The following is a 21872-nucleotide window of genomic DNA, read 5'->3' on the forward strand; positions in this document are numbered from 1 at the left end:
TGTGAGCTTACAGGACGCTCGGGACGCAAGGTTTCGTCTCTATGATCTTTATGAGCAGGTGATTATGGATATTTTTCATCTTCAATCAGCTCATGGAACTATCGTATTCCAACACACACCAAGGACCTCCAACTCCTTGGCAGACTACTTGACCAAACTTGGTTTGGGGCTTCATTATGGTTTACACAGTTTTGACAGCCCTTTTGGCGAATGTCACTCCATTCTTGCCAGAGATGTTGGTGCTAGTTCTAGCTTAGTTGCTTCCGTGTATGTGAAATAGTTGAATTGAGGAAGCAGATCGCTTGCTCTCTGTAGTTGTCTAACAAAACCGATAATCATGTGGCTTTTAAGGTTTGATTTTCACTCTCTCTTTTCCGTTTCAATTTTCATTCTAGGCCTCAATTTTTGTGGGTTTTGTGGTACGTATTCAGCAAATAGAGAGAGCGTTTCTTAACTATGCATGTGTCAGTTATCAGTTATGAGTTATCACATGCCTAACTATGTTTCTCTTGGATGTAGTTCAATTGAGAGGCGGGACATGTTGTTGAGGAGTGCAAATTGAGGGTTGTTTATGTTGCACCTCCTCGACCACCGTCTCCGGTTCGAGAAGGATCCGGTGAGGATTCAAGTGTTCCTGAATTTACAGCTGTGAGTAATCAGTGAATTGGTGTGTTTATTTTCAAACATGATTCTCTGCCTCCCTATCTTCTTATTTGTTGTAATGATAAATAAAAAATGTAATGCAGGCTTTCGGAGCTTTCAATGAGCGGGCTGAGCCTCAGGATAATACGTCTGAGGTAACATGTTTTACCTATTTCTTTGGCCTTCAATATTTTGTTTCTGTTAGTATATTGCTTAGTGGCACATTTGATGAATCTATTTAACTTGTACCTATGTATGCGTAAATGCCTTTATTGTGTGTTTGGGCATGACTCGAGTTTCATAATTATGAAGAATTGTATATTGACTTGCGTAAATGATTACTGATTGCAATTTGCAATAATGCTCTTGTTACAAGAAGAGTTATTTCCATCATTATTCTCTTCAATTGACAGTCTCAAGTTTTCAGCCCTTTTTAAATTAAAATGGAACTAAACTATGGGTCGAATCCTTTTGTTTTCCTCATTTTAATTATTGAGGCTGCTACATAAAGAAATTACTACTAGGCATTGAAGGCAGAACCACAGGATCCTTACAGGGGCCTGGGGGTGACTGTGCATTGGTGATTTAGTACAGAACTAGGGACATGCAAGGAAAGAAAATCAGCAATAAATACAACGCTCTCACATCCTTGGAACTTTATGTCGTAGCATGTGTATTCCCCCCTGTGCAGCCCTTGCATGAGAACGGGTTTCGTGTTTGATTTTAGGAGGATTAGTTGGCATCCTTCCCCTACTACTTAGTCTGCTTACTTGCCACACCTATATTGTTTACCCTCTTCAGTCTCCACATCATCAACTCATTTACAACTTCTACTTTTTGAACAGATTCTTTCATTTCTTGTAATTTTTAAGCTTTCGTCGAAGTCTTAACTCTTAATGGTAAAGAAGCTATTGAATCTGAGTTGTATACTTTGTTTACTTAAGTCTCTTTGTCCCTTTTCTTTGATGCACAGTAAGATTTGGACTTCCTGTGACTCAGCTTTTAGTGTTTTGTTTGTCAATTTAAGGAGCATTTATAAGCATGTTAGACAGGACTAAACATTTAATATATGTTTAGTCTAGAACTCCCCTTTTTCTATCAGCTAATCCCTTATTAGGTTATGCCTTGGAGGAACTTGCATCAATGTGGCTTAAAATAGATTCCATTGAGAAGGGTCTCTCTTTTTCCGTTTCTATCTTTCTCTTGACCTCACAACTATCAGGAGAAGTGGATGGATGGGATGATATGGGGGACTGAGTTGCATGCGTGTTCCTGATTCCAGGAACTAGCATCAATGTCGCTTAGAATAGATTCCATTAAGAAGGGTCTCTCTTTTTCTGTGTCTATCTTTCTCTTGGCTTCAAAACTCTCAGGGAAACTGGGTGGATGGGATGATACGGAGAATGAGTTGCACATGTGTCCCTGCACTTTTGGATTAACACATTCCACATTCATAAAATTTTACACCAACAACTACCAAAGGATTTTCCCTCTAGATGGGGTCAGTTTGATAAAAGAAATGATGCTTTGTTTGTTACATTTCTAGTCTGAAGATTGACCATTACGTGGGTAAAATGACCCCATGTCCTGTCATATATTAAGTTCAAACATCCATCATGGAGTAGATCAAGTGATGCTAAGTCTGGTCACATATTAAGTCCAAAGTTTGAAATGGGCCTCTGATTTATTTTTGGTTCCTTTCTATCTTTTTTTCTCGTTGTCAAATCGGTGATTTCTCCATTTTTTCTCCCTGTGGTCTTTTCCCATTTTCTTCCCTTCCCTTTTTTCTTGGTCCAAGTATGCTTGAAGTCTGCTAGTTACGGTTAATAACAAGTTTGCCCATCTAAGATAATTTCACAATGATTCTACTTTAGTTATAGAGGAACTTGGAAACTTCTTTCACATATTTTCATTTGTCAGTTTTCTGGGTATACTATTCTGATGTATATGGCTGGTTGCTGGGCTCTCTTTTGTATTGGTCATTCAAGAGACACTTATATGATATTAGCCTGTAGGCATTTCTATGATAGTGTCCCTCTGAGCATTTCATTTATAAATGCACCCTGGATACACTTGGAAGTTGGTTGATTTGTTTCATTCTATTTACCTTGCTACTTATGCTGGAATAAATTTGCTGTAACGATATAGCCTGCAGTTGTTGTTCTACCTCTAGGAAGAGCATGTGATTGTTCTTGTATATCTATTAACCAAAAAACGCTTCTCATTTTGGTTATGTATTCTTTCAGACGAAGGCTCTTATTTCAAAGGTGACTGCGGAGAGAAACACGGCTATAGACCTACAGAGAAGGCTTCAGCAAGAACTGGTATGTAATTGATACCTATGTACTATGTATATTCTAGGGCTTGCTTGTATGCTTATACATTAATTATCTGGAAGATCTCCATTGGTGTTCTAGATGGTTATCCTATGAACCTAAGATAGCCTAGCTGAATATTATTATGGGGTTATTATGCCATTCTGCCTCATTACTTTTTATAATTACGTTCTGCAGCAAAAAACAGAATAACAACTGTCTTTCTAAAATGTTACTGTTTTATGTTACATGGTTACTGGGATAGACTGAATTCATGGCCCATGGGAACCGTAAACTGTATTTCAAGATTGAGCTGAAACATTTCCTTTTGAATAATTTCCTAATAGAGTAATAGTCCTCTTTAATACATGAAAATTATATTAATTAAATGTGTCTTATGTTAAGATATTAATAAATGTATTTACTCTATTCATTTACAAACAACTTTCTGGTACCAATGTTCCACTACTTGTACCCCCAACGTTGTGACACGATGATGTTACAGTTTTTTTGCTGTAGGTTAGGTTTATATCCTCCAATGTGATCCCTTGGCATGGATTACTTGGGCTGCAATCAAATGTTACTGCCTCTGCTGTTGCTGAACTTCCAGTTATGTTCTTATAAGTAACTTGGCTAATCTTGATTCCTGAAGTCTGTTAAACATTAATAATGAAATATATTTGTTATTTAAAAAATATGTAGATCATAAAGAGCAGAATATAGTTATAGTCAATATCTAATTATAATTGATTAGTTCATTATGATTATATTACCTGGTGAGGACAACCTTGATTATTGGGGCAGTAATTCTGATCAATGATGATGGGATTTTCAACGTTGTTCATGGAGATGTTTTGGAAGAGAACGTTACTAACGAACCCGTTGCTTGGTCTAGCCCAAGCCTTTATCCTCACCCCATTGTCCGATCCAAAGAAAATGGAATTCACTAGAGTCACATTTCTAACACCTTTTTCATCAATTTCTTTTCCCAAACTTCCAATGCTGTATGTGTGACAAACATTTTTAGATTGTTACCTGTCATTTTTCTACTTTGGGATACACAATACATTGATCTCCATTTTAAGACCATTTCAAAGCTTTTTACGTTTTTATTTTTTATTTTTTTCTTATTCTGATTTCTTCAATAACATAAATAATTAAACACAGTACAGGTTTTTTTTAAATAAAAGTGATTTTTTTTTTCTGTAGAAAAGTTGAAATAAGCAAACTCTTCTATTGGTGTTCTGGTTTCAAAATCAGTTTTCAACTTTATGAAAAATTGTTGGGTTAAGTGTTTTTAATTCATGTAAAATATGAGCAATTGGATTTGGTACTTCCAAATGAACGATTGGATTTGGTACTAAACTCAACTCAACTCCATTTTTTATGTACTAAAAACATATGTAACTGTTTATGTAAAAACCTCATAGCCAAATATGTATTTGGAGTACTTGTGTTTATTTCTCCATGTTAAATAAACGTAGCTTTAAAAGATTAGTCATGTGGTGCTAACCTTACGCCATGGCCGGGGCCACATTTTATGTTGGACATGAATAGATTGTAGGTGCCATCACCAATGGATATGCAGTCATCGCCAGTTTTCATGGTACAACCGTTAATGGTAACCCCTGTTGAGCGTTCAACATGAATGCCATCAGTGTTAGGGCTCTGGTCTGGTGCAATAAGCCTCACATTTTTCACAAGAACATTGTTGCAGGTGTTGATCACAAGATGACTTAGCTGGCTGTTGATTGATTTAATGCCACTAACCACCAGGTTGTTCACCCAGTTGAATGTCATTGTCTGCAATTATCCACATGTATTCAGTGGCAAATAAAAATCTAATTCACAAATTAAAAGAACTTCTAACCATTGAAAATATCTTATATACTAAATGCTAGTAGTAAAAACATGTTCACGAGCGGACTAGTTGTTAACATGACCCACAGTAGAATTCCCTCATGCATATGACTTTGTTTGTTGTGCACCAAGAAAAATTTGGTTCAAAAGTCAAATAGACTTCACTAATTTTAGTACATAAGGAGTATATTACTATATTATAAATAACATTTACTAAATGTTATTGGTAAAAACGTGTTTTATGGCGGATCAGTTTTTAATGTGATCCAATTGCCCATAAAGTGTGGAAATGCAAACTCATATAATCAAACATACCCTTGCTCCAACCGGGCAGGTCTTCCCGGACCTCCTACAATTCCAAAAGGCAGCACCTTTAGCATCCAAGTTCCCACCAGAAATAGTGAGATTCTCCACATGATTGAACAAAATCCAAGATCCCGAGTTTCCAATTTCCCGGTAATCTTCAGGAGCCACAAGAGTTCCATCAATGAGGAATGTGACATTCCTCTTGCATGGACCTCGGAAATTTGCAGCTCTCAGCAAATACCTCCCTTTTGGCACATAAACAATGGCAGGACTAAGGCTAGTACATGCTGATTGCCAAGCCTTTATAAATGGTTCAGTGGAGTCAATTTTTCCACCTGCTTTTGCCCCAAAATTAACAACATTAATGTATTTAGAGGTTGGAGCTCCAAGTGAAGACCCTAGCAAGGTGTTGCATAACAATACCCAGATGATAGTTCCAACATTAACACAAGTCATTATTCTGGCTTCTAGGTATATATGTTCCAAAAATAATAACTAATTTCGAAAGTAAACAATGTGTATATGTATCGTGAAACGTGAGAACGCTACATGTATATATATAGTTTGGATAATTTAGCGCTTGCTTACATATAATACAAGTCAACTATACGTTGTATATGAAAGCTTAGAACCAAAGTGAAAACGATGAATGTATCTGCATGTCTTCGCAATTGCTTTTGTATCAATAATCCAAATGAACATGACATGACGTCCATATGTAATGTGATGAGGGAATGTCGACTTTGATTAACTAAAAGGGATTATACTTACAACAAGAACGATAGAGTGGGCACAAAAAATACACAATTACATTTTTTAATATTGTTACGGTTTCAAAAAAAAATTATGTTAAATCAATCCTAATTTTAAGTGGACCAATGATATTTAAAATTTAGTTCAGTTATCTATGGTTGATCTAGGATTAGGAATTTAGGATAATTTAAGAGTTGATGCACATATGAGTTGGGGATGAGAGGTTCAGGGATCAATCTCTGGAGGGTGTAATTGATTTTTCTGATGTACCAAAAAATGTTGTATAACTGAAGGCATTGATAACGTATGCAAGGACTTGACTGCGCGAGATTAAGAACTGTGTATTGCATTGATTATATGCCACTCTATATATGTATAGTGCAGTTGAATTTCAGAATGTGGTGTTTTCTTTTCCCTTTTGAGTATAACACAATACGATTAAATCAGCATTCTTGCGTGTACTTTGTTTAAGGAGTATAACACAATATATATATTCTGAACAGGTGGATCATTTCATTAATAGCTAAATCGTTGAGAACAACTTTTTCAAGTAAGTAAGAGCAAGGAGCAAAAAGTAGAAAAATATGGGGAAAAAAAGGGGTAAAATGACGCCAGAGCGTGGATTCAACATGTTGACGAAGCAACACAGTTGTGTCAATTAACTATAGAACCATGACCATGCATCGACCACACTGTATTAATGTCAACACGGTCGTGCCTTTAGAATTAACCCTAAGGTAGCGTTTGGTAAACATATAGGAAAAGAACGGAACGGGGCACATGGGTTCCATTCTGTGTTTGTCATGTTTTTAAGATGAAACAGAACGGGACAAAAGGCTCCAGGAACGGGACACTTTGGTTCCCTGGAAAAGGGTGGAACGGAAGGTAACGGAACGGAACACTCTTTTAAAATTTTTGTAAGTTCAAAAATACCCCTAATTTATATTTGAAATTTTATGTATTTAAACAGTTTAAAATCACTTTCAAAATTGATAGCACTTATTATATTTGTAGACAAAGTTAAATGAAAATCTACTTTTTCAAAAAAATCACTTAAAATAAAATCAATTATTTTTTCAAAAGTAAAATCACTTTTTGTAGGCAATTATAAATGAGCCAATTAGAGTGCGTTTGATTCAACTTATTTTGGAAAAAAATAACTTTTTAATCAAAAAATCACTTTAAAATAAAAAAAAATCACTTTTTTAATCAAAATATCACTTTTTGTGTTTGTTTTAGCTGAAGCTGAAAACAGATTATTTGGACGAGTTACTTTAACTTATCATGAAAATCTATGATGATAGATGAGAGGAGATAAAAAAAAGTGATTTTAATTAGAGTATTCAAACACGAATCAACTTAATTAAAATAAAATTAATTATTTTTTCAAAAGTAAAATCAGTTTTTGTAAGCAATGATAAACAAGCCAATTAGAGTGCGTTTGATTCAACTTATTTTGGAAAAATCACTTTTTAATCAAAAAATCACTTTTAAAATAAAAAAAAAATCACTTTTTTTGTTTGTTTCAGCTGAAACTGAAAACAGATTATTTGAAATAGTTACTTTAACTTATAATGAAAATCTATGATGATAGATGAGAGGAGATGAAAAAAAAGTGATTTTAATTAGAGTAGTCAAACACGAATCAACTTATGTTTTTCTCTAAATCTCTAAAAAAAATTATAGTTAAAAATTAATATTTTTTAATCTAAACAAACGCACTTAAAATAGCTTAAATAAATAATTAGGTTTCAGCTTTTTTCAATAGCATACTGAAACAACTTAAACAATATATAAGTGATTATTTTAAAGAAATAAGTGATTATTTCATGAAGTAAGCAATAACAAACGGTTTCTATGCAAAATGTTCAATTGAGTTCAATTTGTTTTCATCAATCAAATATTAAACATGGAGGGTTATATATGTAATTAAAATCATGGTTCTGTTCTATTGACTTGGAATTACCAAACACAACACACAGAACATTATTTCATGTTCCATCATGTTCTGGTCTGTTCTGTTTCGTTCTGTTCTGTCATGTTCCGTTCCATCACCAAACGCTACTTAATTATTTCTATTTAAAGAGGAAAAGAGGAGAGCAGCGGGGGTGGTGAAAAAGGGGGTGCACGAGAAATAGTGTGAGTTTAGAGAGGGTGAAAGGCACCGGAATGTGAGGAAGCAGAAGCTGTGAAGATTAACCCTAGCTTCAGCATGGGAAAACAATACTTGTGTAGTGCCTGAAGAGACATGGGAAAAGAATACTTGTTTGTGCATGAAGAGGCATCGGAAAGAATACTTGTATCTTGTGCCTGAAGAGGTAAGATAAAAGAACACTTGTAATGAGAAGTCTGTTATACTTGATAGGGGAAAGCTTGGTAGTTACCAAGGACTAACGTAGCCCTCTAATTTTGGGTGAACGAAGATAAATGTTGTGTGTGCACTGTCCTCTGCTCACTAAACTACTTTTATCATACACTAATCTAAAGCTATCGATCGAAACCTTGAGTGATCTAATCAATTGCAATAGAATTCCATAGACACAATCTGTGGCTCAATCTTTTGATGAACTCTAGTGGCTCAATCTTTGATGAACTCTGGTGGGCCAAGCACTCCAAGAAGATATATGCTCTTCTCTTTACTAAGAAAATCATCTCTCACAACTGCAGATGTCCCACATAAAGTATCTCAACACAAATGCCCTGGTCATTCATTTCTTTATAATCAAGGTAGCCTAAACTCGACTCACCAATCTCATAAGGGTACTTAATCGTGATCAATTCATCATCTATCATGTGCTAAACTGTCTACCTATACATGTTGTTCACTTGATATTTGATCATCTGAAGATTTTGGTGTACCTGGATAAATGTTGTGTGTGCACTGTCTGCTGCTCTCTAAACTACTTCTACCGTCTGCACACCACTTCCCTAGACGATACACTCATCTAAAGTTGTCGATAGAAACCATGAGTGACCTAGTCAATCGCGACTGATATCCATAGATACAATCCAACCTCCCTTGTATTGTCTTGTGGTTTTCCTCAATACACATATCACTGATCCATAAATTTCACAATATATGATCCACAATCAGAATTTACAGGTAATTACATTTAGTGTTTCACACGAAAGTCATTGCAGGTCCACACATAGCTTGTACGCAGTCCACACATAGTCCACATGTAGTCTGCATATGGTCAACACCTAGTCCGCACACATGTGATTGACGGACAATCCTTCTATCCTCAATCCTTTACCGGCATTACCTGCATATAGCCCATACACAGTAGCTAGTAAACTACACTCAGTCCACACACAACAGATTGGCGGAATATTACTTCTATCCCCAATCTTGTACCAACATTACCAACACATAGCCCACAACAGTAGCCAGTAAACTACACCAAACTCGTACACAACTGATTGGCGGATAGTTCTACTCTCCCCTAATTTAATACATGCACAATAATTTGATTGTCTTAACACTATAAGAATGCATGACATGGTTTCATGGTTAGTCACGTAAACAAGAATCGACCTCTCAGGTATTTGTATCCTCACTTTTCGAAATCCATTGCCTAAAGGTCTCACTTGTAAAGTCACTTTCCAAAAAGTAATTGATTAAAAACCCTTTTCTATAACAGACAACTAAAGGAAGCCAACTTAACGCTAAAACCATCATTTCTAGCTTGATCATTCTCACAACAATTCAGTCCTTAGTCTCTTAATCAGAACCTAACAAAAGTTCAAGCTTCCAATTCTCACGCAAAGTTTTCCATAACTTAAAGCTAAACTTTTTCGAAGTTCAAATCTCTGCTACCCTCTCGTGCTTCAAAACTTCTCAAGTAGAAATCCATTCCTTATATTCTACATTTTCCCATATAGCATCAAGCATTGAATCAAAAGCCTATTTCTCCCACTCGGTTAAAAACAATCTCTCTATCCCCAAGCAAAACACCCTTTAACTTGAGATGATTTCCTTTTTAAGCTATCCATCCTTCAACAATTCAACCTTAGGACTTACACACCCTAACATCTCGCTTCCAACACTCGGATTGCTTCGCAAATCTCTGACAATACACAGTTACAATGGACAAGTAAAACCTGGAACCATTCTTTCCTCCTAGGCATAAAGATCACACAAGACACTCTAATAGAATCCATTACCTAACTTATCTTCTTTATTACCAACACACTAGTAGCAACATTCTCCCAATCTTAGTAACAACATCTCCACAACGTCTCACTGCTACAACGAAACCCACAAGGTCCCAATCAAAGAGTCTATCAAACAACATACCACAATCAATCGTTGTTCAGTCAACAAGTATATTCTCAGACAAATATGTAGATCCAAATCAACAAATCAATACCTAGACATCAGTTATCCTTTCAAGAAGACACTCATAGTTTTAGACAGCGTCACTATAGTTAATAAATGTCATATGCTAATGCAATCTAGATAAAATGCCCAACTCTACACAAGGCAGGTGGGACAATGACCCAATTCAGGTGTCGAATGCCACTTCTAGTGATCCTTTATGATCATCATGGATTGAATAAATGGAAAAGAATGGAATACTCAATCCACCAAAGCCGAACTCTTCGCCCACTAAAAGCTTCAGGATTTCTCAATAACGCAATGATACGTCAGAGTTAAGAAATAATACATATAGTTCAAGCAATTTTTCTTCATACAAGTACATAAAAGATGCACATCACATAAAAACAGTAGCAAACATCTTATTCATATAACTCAAACATGCACCACAAGTGTCAGTGCACTAATTACATGCAAAAGTAGTACGATTCAAGTCTTACTGACGAAAACAAAAGAACAAGGTAGTATGGAAGCTTTCAAGGCCTAACTCTTTTGTGAAGAAAGGAAGAGTAAAGTAGGAAAAGCAAGTAGTGTTTGGGGTGAGGAAGGAAAGAACTCAGCTTTAGTTTTCTCTCTTTGAAGATGATGAACACACACACACACACACACACACACACACACTCTCTCTCTCTCTCTCTCTCTCTCTCTCTCTCTCTCTCTCTCTCTCTCTCTCTCTCTCTCTCTCTCTCTCTCTCTCTCTCTCTCTCTCTCTCAACAAGAACAAAGAAAAGGATGAAGGGTTGGAAGCTCTAGATGCTTGGGCAGCCAGCCCTCTTTAAAGAGAAGAAAATTCTTCTCCATGTAAGTTTACGTCATCACTCCTCTCATGTCTCTTTTCAACTAAACGCAAAGCTTTGGCATCTAGTGCTTAACTTGTGGTTCAAGGTTCAAACCTTGGTTCCAAGGTTCAAATACTTGGGCATCAAGTTGCTTGAAATCAGCCTAGAATTTCCAATGGCTCATTTACGAGCTGAAAGCACTATATGTAAAAAATTTGCCCCTATCAATATTGCATTCAAAATTCATCAAAGCACACATACATTATTGTAATGATAAGGAAAATATTTAATTTCCATTCAAACAATATGTTGATGAATCAATAACGTTCTAGACGACGACGTGTCGTTTTCGACATTTTGGAAACGTAACTGAATTATTTGGCAGCGCTACGTGGGAAAATAACTTCGATTTTAATTAAAGAAATATTATTTTTCATTGGATATAAATTCATCGCTCATAGTCAAACATAAGGATCATGCCATTAAGCATTAACCGCATAATTGAGAAATTAACCGAGTTTATTTCCCTTAATTAGCTATGGGTCTTACATGTGCCACATCGGTTGTGGGTCGTGATAACTCAAGTGATACGAGTTAGGCGACATATGGGTTAGATGGGGAGGTACAATAATCAATCCCTAGATTGTGCAATTTATCTTTCCAATGTAAAAAGAAAAGAAACATTTTCGTTAGTAAATTTATTTTGTTGTATGATATTTGTTTATACATAAGAGCATTTTATTTTAATAATTAATACATTAATTATATAACTCCATATAATTTTTTAATAAAAGATTATCATAGATACTAAATACAAGTTAAATTTACTTTTATTTTTAAAAAAAAAAGAAAAATTAAATTGATATAATGATAAGGAAATTGACAAGATTCACAACCCTCCTCAAAAGGATAAAAAAAAAATAGAGTCGACGAACTACCAAGAAAGGGGGAAAAACATATAACTAGAGAAACATAAAAAGATAAAAACCCTAAAGCCTAAGGGAAACAACCCAAAGAACACTGCCAACCCCCAACAGCCCACGCAGCAGAACCAGGAACATAGATTCCAGCACCGACAGAATAACCTAGAAATAACACTTCGTACTTCTATCCATTAAAATAACACTCTGTACTTCTTTGTCTTTTATGCTACCGATCCCCTTTGAATCCCTTATCGGAACAAATGTCAGTTTTACTTTTTATAAATGATGCATGAAATAATGCTTTTTCCCATAAAAATGTCAGTTTTACTATATTATATTATTACCTTAAAAAAACTATATTATATTATTATCTCAAATAAATATGTATTAACTATTTATTATTCGGTTAAATTATTTTATAATTATTTTTATATATATAAATATTATATTTTCTAGTTAATATTTAATTGCATATAATATGATTTTAATATTTCATGGTTAATATTTATTATCTTTCGGGAAAAAATGATTTTAATATTTTTTATATTTGATGTATGAATTAATGATTTTCCCCATCAGAAAAAGATATTATTTTTAATTATTTAATAATTAATAATATATGTGAAGGAGTCCATCTAACGTGCGCAACTTTTTTTTTGTGATACCTTACACAACTTTAGTTCTACTTATGGATCTTCAACGGTGCAAGGCCGGACCTCGTCGTTCCACGGCGGCACAACCGTGACTCACCTTTCGCGGCGGTGTCATTGAAAACGACACCAAGTTCACCCCTTTCCCTCTTCGACGGTGGTGATACCCAGAGACTCGTGGAGCCAAAGCCTTGCAACAGAAGATGGGGTCTTGGGTAAGTGCTGAACACAGTGATGGGTTTGTTGGTGAGGGAGACAGAGAAGACAAGGCTAAAGTCGTTGTGGCTAAGGTCTGAGGAAGGTGGAGAACAACCACCACCAGATCTGCCTCACCGTTTCACCATTTCAGATTGAGTTTTACCGTTTCAGATATGGTAGCAGTTTTGGCAGATTTGAAAGAAGATCTGTGGATATAAGAAGAAATTGACAAGATCTGATATGTGATACAAGATCTGTGGATATAATAATGTTGAAGAAGAAACTGACAACGGAAGAGAATGAAGCTCGATGTCTCTAGGTATCGAGGATCAATCTCCACGTTGCGTTCAAGAGAGAAATGGGCAAACTTAGTGTGATTCTTCTTCCTATTCGATTTCTCCATCGATAGGATTCTTCGCATCAAGCAAATCTCATGATGCGTTCAACGACTCTTCTTCCTAAATCAACTTTCTTCCATGATTTGACTCTTCTTCCTAAATCAACTTGCAAATCGAGTTCTCATCGCTTCTTTCCTGTTTTCACTTTTGATCATCTTCAATTCATATTTTTTGGTTCTGATTCTTCATCTTCAGAAATTTCTTTTCTGCTTTGCCGGTGATGACAGGTGTCGTGAAGAGAACGAAGGAATGTCGGGTGAGGGCTTGCAACCGGTGGTGGGTAGTCAATCTGAGGGAAACACTGATATGTGAGGACCAGTCTTAAATTTATAAGATTATGGGAACCAAAACAGATGTCACTAATACTGGGTCAGAACACAATTTACTAATTTATTGGGGCGAAAGTATGAACATGTTTTTTTAATATTTAGAAAAACAGAAATACCGGGTAATTGCTAAAAATTGGTTGTGTAAAGTCACACAAATTTTTTCTTGTGTATATTAGACAAAGTCTATGTGAAGTTTTTTTTTTTTTGATAGGCAAAGCCTATCAAAAAAATGAATAAACCTATTAGACAAAGCCTATGTGAAGTATATATAGGAATAAATAAATAAAATGAGTGATAAGAGATATGGTGATAATAAACCTTTCCCAAACCAAAACTGCAAAATGTGCGCACTACAACATCTGCAAGTGGGGACGGAGAGTGACAAAGACCCTACCATGCGAGATAACAACGTCTACAGACAAAAAAAGCCACATAAATATTCATTTTATTAAACTAATAAATAAAAACCTAAAATTGAAATCAAACCGTCGTACACGTAGATCAACTTACACATAATTGTTCTAATCAAGGTAGTCAAATCAAGATACGTATCGTGTATCGCTAGACCCTAATTCCGTGTCGCGTATCGTATCGTAACCCGTATCGTAAGATACGGACACAAAAAAAATTAAGTCATAAATTAAATAATATACTAATATATCATCTAAATATAGTTCAAAATAATCAAAGATCCAAGTCATAAGTAGAAAAATAGTCTCACAAAGTTCAAGTTCAACCTAATTCCAAGCCATAAGCCAAACTAAAGTACTAAACATCAAAGAGATGAAATTAAATGCCCACTCCCTAATTCCAAGCCATTAAAGGGATGCTGAAGTTGAACGTGAAACATGAAAGTGCTGCTGAAGTTGAACGTGAAAGGGTGAAAGAATCAAAGAAAACATCACTTTTTAGGGAAATTTACTAATTTTTAATGAAATTAAATTCCCACTCCCTAATTTCTAGGAGAGTCAGATGAAACGGCATTTGAAAAACTGTTTTTGTATCGTATCAGGATACGTATCGTGCGATACTCATGCGATATGTGCGATACAGGTCACGATACGAACACAAAAAGATACGTACATGAGATACGTATCGTTTGGTTGATTTTCGTATCGTATCGGGATACGTATCGTGCGATACGCACGATACTGACTACCATGGTTCTAATTTTAACCGGAGATCTCGAGTTTGACCTGTGTGAATTCGACAAGTATTAAATACTTGCTAAATAGAGTTTTGTTGTCCATAATGATTGTACCTAATTCGAAATTACGCAAGTAATTAATTAAAAAGAAAAAATAGAAATTGTAAATTTGAAGAGAGAGAGGGAGAAGCACTTTACCACTTTTATATGCTGCACGCATCCATACACAGCAGAAGACACAAGGAGGACAAGGGTGCTCCACAAGCACAAGAGAAAAAGCAAACCCCATTTAAAGCTTTTTTCCCCTTTGCTACTGTGCACATCACAACAACAAAGATGGGTTTGTGAAGTATCCTAGAGAGAGAGAGAGAACAAAACAACAAGAAGGCAAAGAGGAAGAAGGAAAAACAGTAACATGATGCAGGAGGAGCATGAACCAGGTGAGGTGTGTTTTGTTGTTATTGTTGTTGTTTCAGTTGTAGTTGTTGTTCTTGTTCTTGTTGCTGACATGGGTTTGTTGAACAAAGCTGCATGCATTTGACAACTAGTATGTCTGTAGTATTATGTGTTTGTTTCTGTCACAACTCAGATCTTGTTTTTTTTTGCTATCTCCAGAGGTATTTTGAGGTGTCTGTGCATCATCATCATCTGCTATTTGAGCCCTTTGACTGAAACCCATTTTGGGTTTGAGTTTGAGTTTGAGTTTGCACTTTCTTTCAACTTGCTTGTTGCTGTTGTTGATTTAGATGAAGGCCGTGCCCCTTCCCTTTCAGGAATTTCGAGGGAAAGGGGTCTTAGATTTTGCTGCTTCTGCTGGTGTTGGTGATTCTTTGCAGCAAGAGCAGTTTCTGCAAAGGTGGAACACTCGCAGGGAAAACTGTTGCTATGTGGGCTTTGAGCCCACCACCTACACAAACCCACCCACACCTTGCTCCACACTGTCTTCCTCACACGGCAGCACCGGTGGCGGTGGCTGCGGCTCCACCGATAGCTCCACCGGCGCAGCAAAGGTCTCAGGCGAAAAGGGGAACAGCAACCACAACCCACCCCAAGCAGGGTTAGAAGTTGGCCAGGGAAGATGTGGGATGGGAATGGAGGATTGGGAGAGTGTGCTTTCTGAGTCACCGGGTCAAGATCATTCCATTCTGAAATTGATTATGGGGGACATTGAGGACCCATCTATGGGATTGACCAAGCTTTTGCAGGGGGGAAATTGTTCTCAGGATGTTGAATTCAATGGGGTTGGCATGGGTTTTAGTTTTGTGGATCAGAGTTCTGTGCTTGACCCTATTTCTGGTGGGAACTTTGGGGGCAGCATTGACCCTTCATCTGGTCCTGGGAATTGTTCTGATTTCAATTTCAATACCCACAACAATGTTAACTCTAATGTTGCAAGAGCAGGTTCAGGTGTGAATCCAAACCCTGTGTTCCCTGCTTCAGCTAGCAATCTCTCACCGGTTTCCCTCCCTCCGGGTATGTTTCAGCCACAGCAGCAGCATCATCAGCCGATGGAGTCTCTTGATGAGAAGCTGCAGCTTTTCAATCCTCAGTTCATTTTGAATCAAAGCCAAGCACAGTTTATGCCCAACCCAGGCTTGGGCTTTCCTTTGACATATTCCCAGCTGCAAGAACATCATCAGCTTCACCCACAGCAGCCTCCGGCGAAACGCCTCAACTCTGGCTCTGCTGGACTAAATTATCAGGTTCCGAGGACGCCCTTTTTCGATTCTGGCCAAGAGATGTTTCTTGGGAGACAGCAGCAGCAGCAGCAGCAACAGCAGCTCCAACTGCTTCCACACCATCTGCAGCAGAGGCCATCATCCATGGTGGTGGCACCGAAGCAGAAAATGGTGAACACCGGTAACGGCGGCGAAGATGTGGCAACACACCAGCTTCAACAGGCCATTATTGACCAACTCTTCAAGGCTGCTGAACTGTACGACGCCGGTAATCCGGAACTCGCGCACGGGATATTGGCGCGGCTCAATCACCAACTTTCTCCCATTGGGAAGCCTTTTCAAAGGGCTGCTTTTTATTTTAAGGAGGCATTGCAATTACTTCTCCACTCGAATGGCAACAAAAATCTGACCTTCTCACCTGCTGGCCTATTGCTCAAGATTGGCGCTTACAAATCGTTCTCAGAAATCTCACCGGTCCTGCAGTTTGCCAATTTCACTTGTAACCAAGCACTGCTTGAAGCTGCTGAAGGGTTTGATCGCATTCACATAATAGATTTTGATATTGGGTTTGGTGGGCAGTGGTCTTCTTTCATGCAAGAGTTAGCACTCAGGAATGGTGGTGCACCTGCACTCAAGATCACTGCATTTGTGTTACCCTCTCACCATGATGAAATGGAGCTCAGTTTCACACAGGATAATTTGAAGCAATATGCTAGTGAAATCAACATGTCTGTTGAGCTTGAGATTCTGACCCTCGAGTCATTGAATTCTGCTTCGTGGCCCCAGCCACTTCGTGATAGCGAAGCTGTTGTGGTTAACTTACCTATTGGCTCTTTCTCAAATTGTCCCTCATATCTTCCTCTGGTTCTTCGCTTTGTGAAGCAGCTCATGCCCAAAATTGTGGTTACATTGGATAGAAGTTGTGATCGAACTGATGTACCATTTCCTCAGCATCTAATTTTTGCACTCCAGTCTTATTCGGGGCTGCTTGAGTCACTTGATTCTGTTAATGTTCACCCAGATGTCCTTCAGATGATTGAAAAGTATTATGTTCAACCAGCAATGGAGAAGCTTGTTTTGGGCCGTCAGCGTTTGCAGGAAACAACACTTCCTTGGAAAAATATGCTCTTGTCATCTGGTTTCTCGGCCTTGCCATTTAGTAACTTTACAGAGTCCCAAGCAGAGTGTTTGGTGCAGAGGACTCCGGTTAGGGGATTTCATGTGGAGAAGAGGCAGTCTTCCCTTGTTCTGTGCTGGCAAAGGAAGGATCTCATCTCCATTTCAACTTGGAGATGCTGAGGGGAGCCGTTTAGCGCCTTTGAACTGCCAAACTGTTTTTAATTACAAAGGTGCTACATAACTTACTGCTTCTATTGGTTTTTCTTGAATTTGCCTTGTCTATGGTTCAATGCTAATTGTCAATGTTTAGGATTTGTGTTATTTCCAGTGAAGGAAGTAAACATATTAATTAGCAACTGAATGGCAATTTATGAGCTCTCTTATGTGTAGTGATTTACTTTCAATGTGTGCATTCTATTTATGCATTTTGTCCCCTTTTCATTGGCTAAATTGTATGGCTTTTCTTGTATACTTGACAAGAAAGTAACACAAGTCACACTGTAAAGTGAAGACTTTGCTTGATCCCTGCCAAAGTTTCTCTCAAACATATTGCTATATGAACAGTATTCGCGTAGTTGGAGATGAAACTTAAATAGGAATTCTTGGGTTTGTCTGAGTAGTTTGCAAAAATTGCATTTCACATACTTTTTGTGTGCTCCATTGCTACCTAGAAAAGTTCACATGTTGTAGCAAGTTTTATGAATAATTCTTGTGTTTTAGAGCTGAGAACTTGTTGGGTTTCCAGTGTCATCATCACTGCTCAGAACAGATTGGTCCTGATATTTTAAGCACAAAAGAGGAAACAAATTATTAACCTGCACAATAACTCTTTCTACTTTCAAATACCCTTATATTTTTAGGGACTCTGGTCTTGTTCGCTATGATTACCTCCTCAGGTGTCAGTGGTTCTATTCTACACCTCACAGTATAGCCACTTTTTCCACTTTCACTATCATTCAGCCTCTTTACATGCTAGCTACTTCTCAATCAAATACCATAATTTGTTTACCATTCCTCACTAAATCTGCACAAGTAAGTCATAGATAATTGCCATTTCTCACAGAAAATCTAATTGATTATTATGACATGTATGATTATTTGGATCCTTCTTTTTCTATCATGTCACCATGAAGGAAAGACACAGGATCCATATCTAAACAAAAAAATCTAATTGAATCTGAAACTGCATCAAAATCTTTAATTGCTCAAGTTTTGAAATCCACAACTTTTTTAAGTTTTGAATGTCTGATTCATTTGCTAATATGAATTACCAAGGATCAGTTGAAAAATTGATGTAGGATTGTGTCACCTAAATTCTGTCTAACACCTGTATCCATTGGATATAACTAATCTTCAATTTATAATTGAGCCATTGTCAATGTCAATCATAATGGGTTAAGTAAGGGTGCTAGATTTATTACTCTTTTATTACCATCATCATTATCTGTATGTGGCCGAATACTTAAGACATTATGTATCATCTTATTTGGGCATGCCAACGCTTGAATTATAAATTTACAATACATTGAACTAGTTGTTGTTTTGCTAAATCATATTTTAATGAATCCCCTAATGAAATCACATGGGTCTAGTGTGAGTGGATCCCACTTGAAATTAGTTTAAGCTCTTTTCCTCTCTTTCACCTTGGAACCCTTTCATTTAACTACACTTTCATCAAACACAATCATAATATTTAATGATTGAGGCCATGTTGCATGAGAGAGATGTTTGGCTTCTCATTGTGATTATAATTATTCTTGCCGTAAAGATTTTTTTTTTAAAAAAAAAGAATGACAAAACACGTCATTTTCATGGACAATAAGGTACTCTGCTAGCTCGGCAACAGATTTGCAAAATGAATTTTTAATCCTGCCATTAATTTTTAAATACTATGATCTAACCCAAGATCGTAATTGTCATGGTGCATTGCTTGCTTTAGTTTTTAGCAGGTTGCAATTATTTTAATTATGACTAACAAATAAACTATGACTACTCAATTTCTTAATGTGGTCCTTCTGGGAGGGCTGCATTGTCTGTCCCACATAAACAACAATTAGAAAAAAATAAAGAGAAGAAAATGGAGAGGACCACCCTTCAACCTTGGGCAAGTCATGAGTATAATAATAATAATTAAAAAGGTGGAATGGTGGTAGTGGGTTCCTTTATCAATTTGTTTCTTTCTCTTTTATTTTTTAAGTCAAAGAAACTTGGTGGATAATTAAAAGAGTGGTACATGAATAAAAAGCAACATGGATAATGACATGAATGGAGAAGGGAAAGATATGACACTGGGGTAGACTTATTTGTTTTTTTTCTTTCTAATAGACTTATTTGTTTTTGTTACATGGGGGTAGACTTATTTGATATATGAATTCTAAGTAAAAATAATGGCATATCGTGCAGATTTTGAAGTATATTATGAAAAAATAAAGTAAATCTGCAATGTGCAGATTGGTACGTACTAATAAGGGGCCGGTATTCCAAGTAAGACGAAGAGTTTATGGGAATGATTGATTCATGAATGGTAAAAGTTCAAAAGAAATAATGAACTTATGTAATGTTAAAATAGTTACATGGATTTTACTAATAAAATAGTGCTCTCATTTGATATATCATATTTTAGTGTAACACACAAAAAAAAAATTAGGAGTTTGAGATAGGATGAAAAAGTGTGTTAGACAAGTATCTACAAAAAAATATCCATCATGGGTAGAGTAAAACTTGTCGGATGGGAGTGAGTTTTAGCATAAGTAAAAACTCGAACAAATTAGTGTATATGTGCGAGTATTATAGTTCTCAACCCGTTCCATATCCTCACACATATTATGAGCTTAAGATACGTTTTGTAATTCATAACTTGGTGTGTTTAAAAAATCTTCATTGTTTCAAGGCTTAAATGCATTTTGTGCCCCTGATGTTTCAGGGGCGTGCAAATGATACCCCTCTTCTAATTTTGTCAACGTTTGTACCCTCCATGAAACAAAAGAGTGTAGTGTTTACCCTTCCGTCAGTTCAACGTTAGTAAACTAACGGAGGGGCTGACGTGGCTTTTTTTTTCTTTTTTCTGGCATGCCACGTGGATAATAGTAAAACAAATGGAAAAAAGAGATGAGGGGGATTTGAACTCGGGACCTAGAAGTAGCAAAACACCCATTTAACCAGTTGAGCTACATACATAATTAATATATGTTGTACGAAAATTAAATTTATATCATCTCCTTCATCATCATCAATTTTATATCCTCTTCTCCTTCCTCCTCCTTCTCCATCACAACACACACAGACTCTTTACATTCCTCCTTCTACATGATAAATTAGGCTTTTAAAACATGATTAGCTAGTAAAGTTAGGGTTTAGGAAGGGGCAAACCAAAATTGGAAGAAATTAGAGTTCCTTACCAAAAATTGATTATCAATTTGACAAGAGGGGAAGGAGAGCTCCACGGTTCTGAGCTCAGTGAGTCCTCCGGCGAGGGTTGGCCGGAGAAGACGGTGGATGGCGGCGGCTGGCGGCGGTTTACGGCGGAGGTTGTTGGAATGGAGAATTTCTTTATGGGTTTTGCAGCTGATGATGAGGGGAGTTCAGTGGTAGTATTCGTTTCTCCAAAAGCTAAGGGGTTCGCCGGAGATCGAAGCTTGAAGGTGCGGTGGTTAGGGTTTCAAAGTTTCTCTGTTGTGGTGGCCATGGGGCGCGTTCAGGGTCGTTTGATGGTGATGAAGGCGCGGTGGTGCTCGCGGCTGGCCAGAGAGAACGAAAGGGGGAGAGGCGGCACCACCGTCAGCGAGATCTTCAGGCCGGGAGTGTCATCGGTGTAGAATCGCAGCATGTTGCTTGTGAGGAATGTAAAGAGAAGAAGAAGACTGGAGTGACATTCCAGGTGAGGAATGTAAAGAGTCTGTGTGTGTTGTGATGGAGAAGGAGGAGGAAGGAGAAGAGGATATAAAATGGATGATGATGAAGGAGATGATATAAATTTAATTTTCGTACAACATATATTAATTATGTATGTAGCTCAACTGGTTAAATTGGTGTTTTGCTACTTCTAGGTCCCGAGTTCAAATCCCCCTCATCTCTTTTTTCCATTTGTTTTACTATTATCCACGTGGCATGCCAGAAAAAAGAAAAAAAAAAGCCACGTCAGCCCCTCCGTTAGTTTACTAACGTTGAATTGACGGAAGGGTAAACACTACACTCTTTTGTTTCATGGAGGGTACAAACGTTGACAAAATTAGAAGAGGGGTATCATTTGCACGCCCCTGAAACATCAGGGGCACAAAATGCATTTTAGCCTTGTTTCAATGTGATGTAAAACCAATGGCTCATTAGTTTGAGAAAGAAAGCAATTGGACCATGGGTGAAGGAAAAAGAGGAAAATAAGGTTTTCAAAATAGAG

The 21872-nt window shown here is 37.0% G+C and overlaps 2 protein-coding genes across 4 annotated transcripts; one reads left to right on the forward strand and one right to left on the reverse strand.

Moving 5' to 3' along the window:
- Positions 1 to 2996: 2996 nt before the first annotated feature.
- On the reverse strand, positions 2997 to 5628 carry LOC130729495 (polygalacturonase-like). The gene is made up of 4 exons (XM_057581265.1): positions 5133 to 5628; positions 4471 to 4760; positions 3731 to 3959; positions 2997 to 3610 (listed from the first exon to the last, which is right to left on the reverse strand). The coding sequence occupies exons 1-4, from the start codon at positions 5577 to 5579 to the stop codon at positions 3392 to 3394; spliced, it is 1185 nt and encodes a 394-aa protein (XP_057437248.1). The 5' UTR covers positions 5580 to 5628; the 3' UTR covers positions 2997 to 3391.
- A 9276-nt stretch (positions 5629 to 14904) lies between these two features.
- LOC130729497 (scarecrow-like protein 6) lies at positions 14905 to 17929 on the forward strand. Of its 3 annotated transcripts, none has more exons than XM_057581269.1 (2): positions 14905 to 15126; positions 15297 to 17929. In XM_057581269.1, exon 2 carries the CDS (start codon positions 15428 to 15430, stop codon positions 17657 to 17659), a length of 2232 nt encoding a protein of 743 aa, XP_057437252.1. In that variant the 5' UTR covers positions 14905 to 15126; positions 15297 to 15427; the 3' UTR covers positions 17660 to 17929. The 3 variants fall into 3 exon arrangements, with proteins under 3 accessions (XP_057437252.1, XP_057437250.1, XP_057437251.1); XM_057581267.1 differs by having other exon boundaries at positions 15428 to 17929; XM_057581268.1 differs by having other exon boundaries at positions 14905 to 15121; positions 15428 to 17929.
- Positions 17930 to 21872: the final 3943 nt, after the last annotated feature.

This window comes from Lotus japonicus, chromosome 1 (genome assembly GCF_012489685.1).
Source record: "Lotus japonicus ecotype B-129 chromosome 1, LjGifu_v1.2".
NCBI classification, from domain to species: Eukaryota; Viridiplantae; Streptophyta; class Magnoliopsida; order Fabales; family Fabaceae; genus Lotus; species Lotus japonicus.

Excerpts from the sequence above, each read along its gene's own strand:
- LOC130729495 (XM_057581265.1), bottom strand. The coding sequence starts at position 5,579 with ATGACTTGTGTTAATGTTGGAACTATCATCTGGGTATTGTTATGCAAC. Across the intron at positions 3,960-4,470 it reads GGCCCCGGCCATGGCGTAAG|CATTGGAAGTTTGGGAAAAG; the intron begins GTTAGCACCACA and ends TCACACATACAG. Across the intron at positions 3,611-3,730 it reads ATCAAGGTTGTCCTCACCAG|ACTTCAGGAATCAAGATTAG; the intron begins GTAATATAATCA and ends AATGTTTAACAG.
- LOC130729497 (XM_057581267.1), top strand. The coding sequence starts at position 15,097 with ATGATGCAGGAGGAGCATGAACCAGGTGAG. Across the intron at positions 15,127-15,427 it reads AGGAGCATGAACCAGGTGAG|ATGAAGGCCGTGCCCCTTCC; the intron begins GTGTGTTTTGTT and ends TTGTTGATTTAG.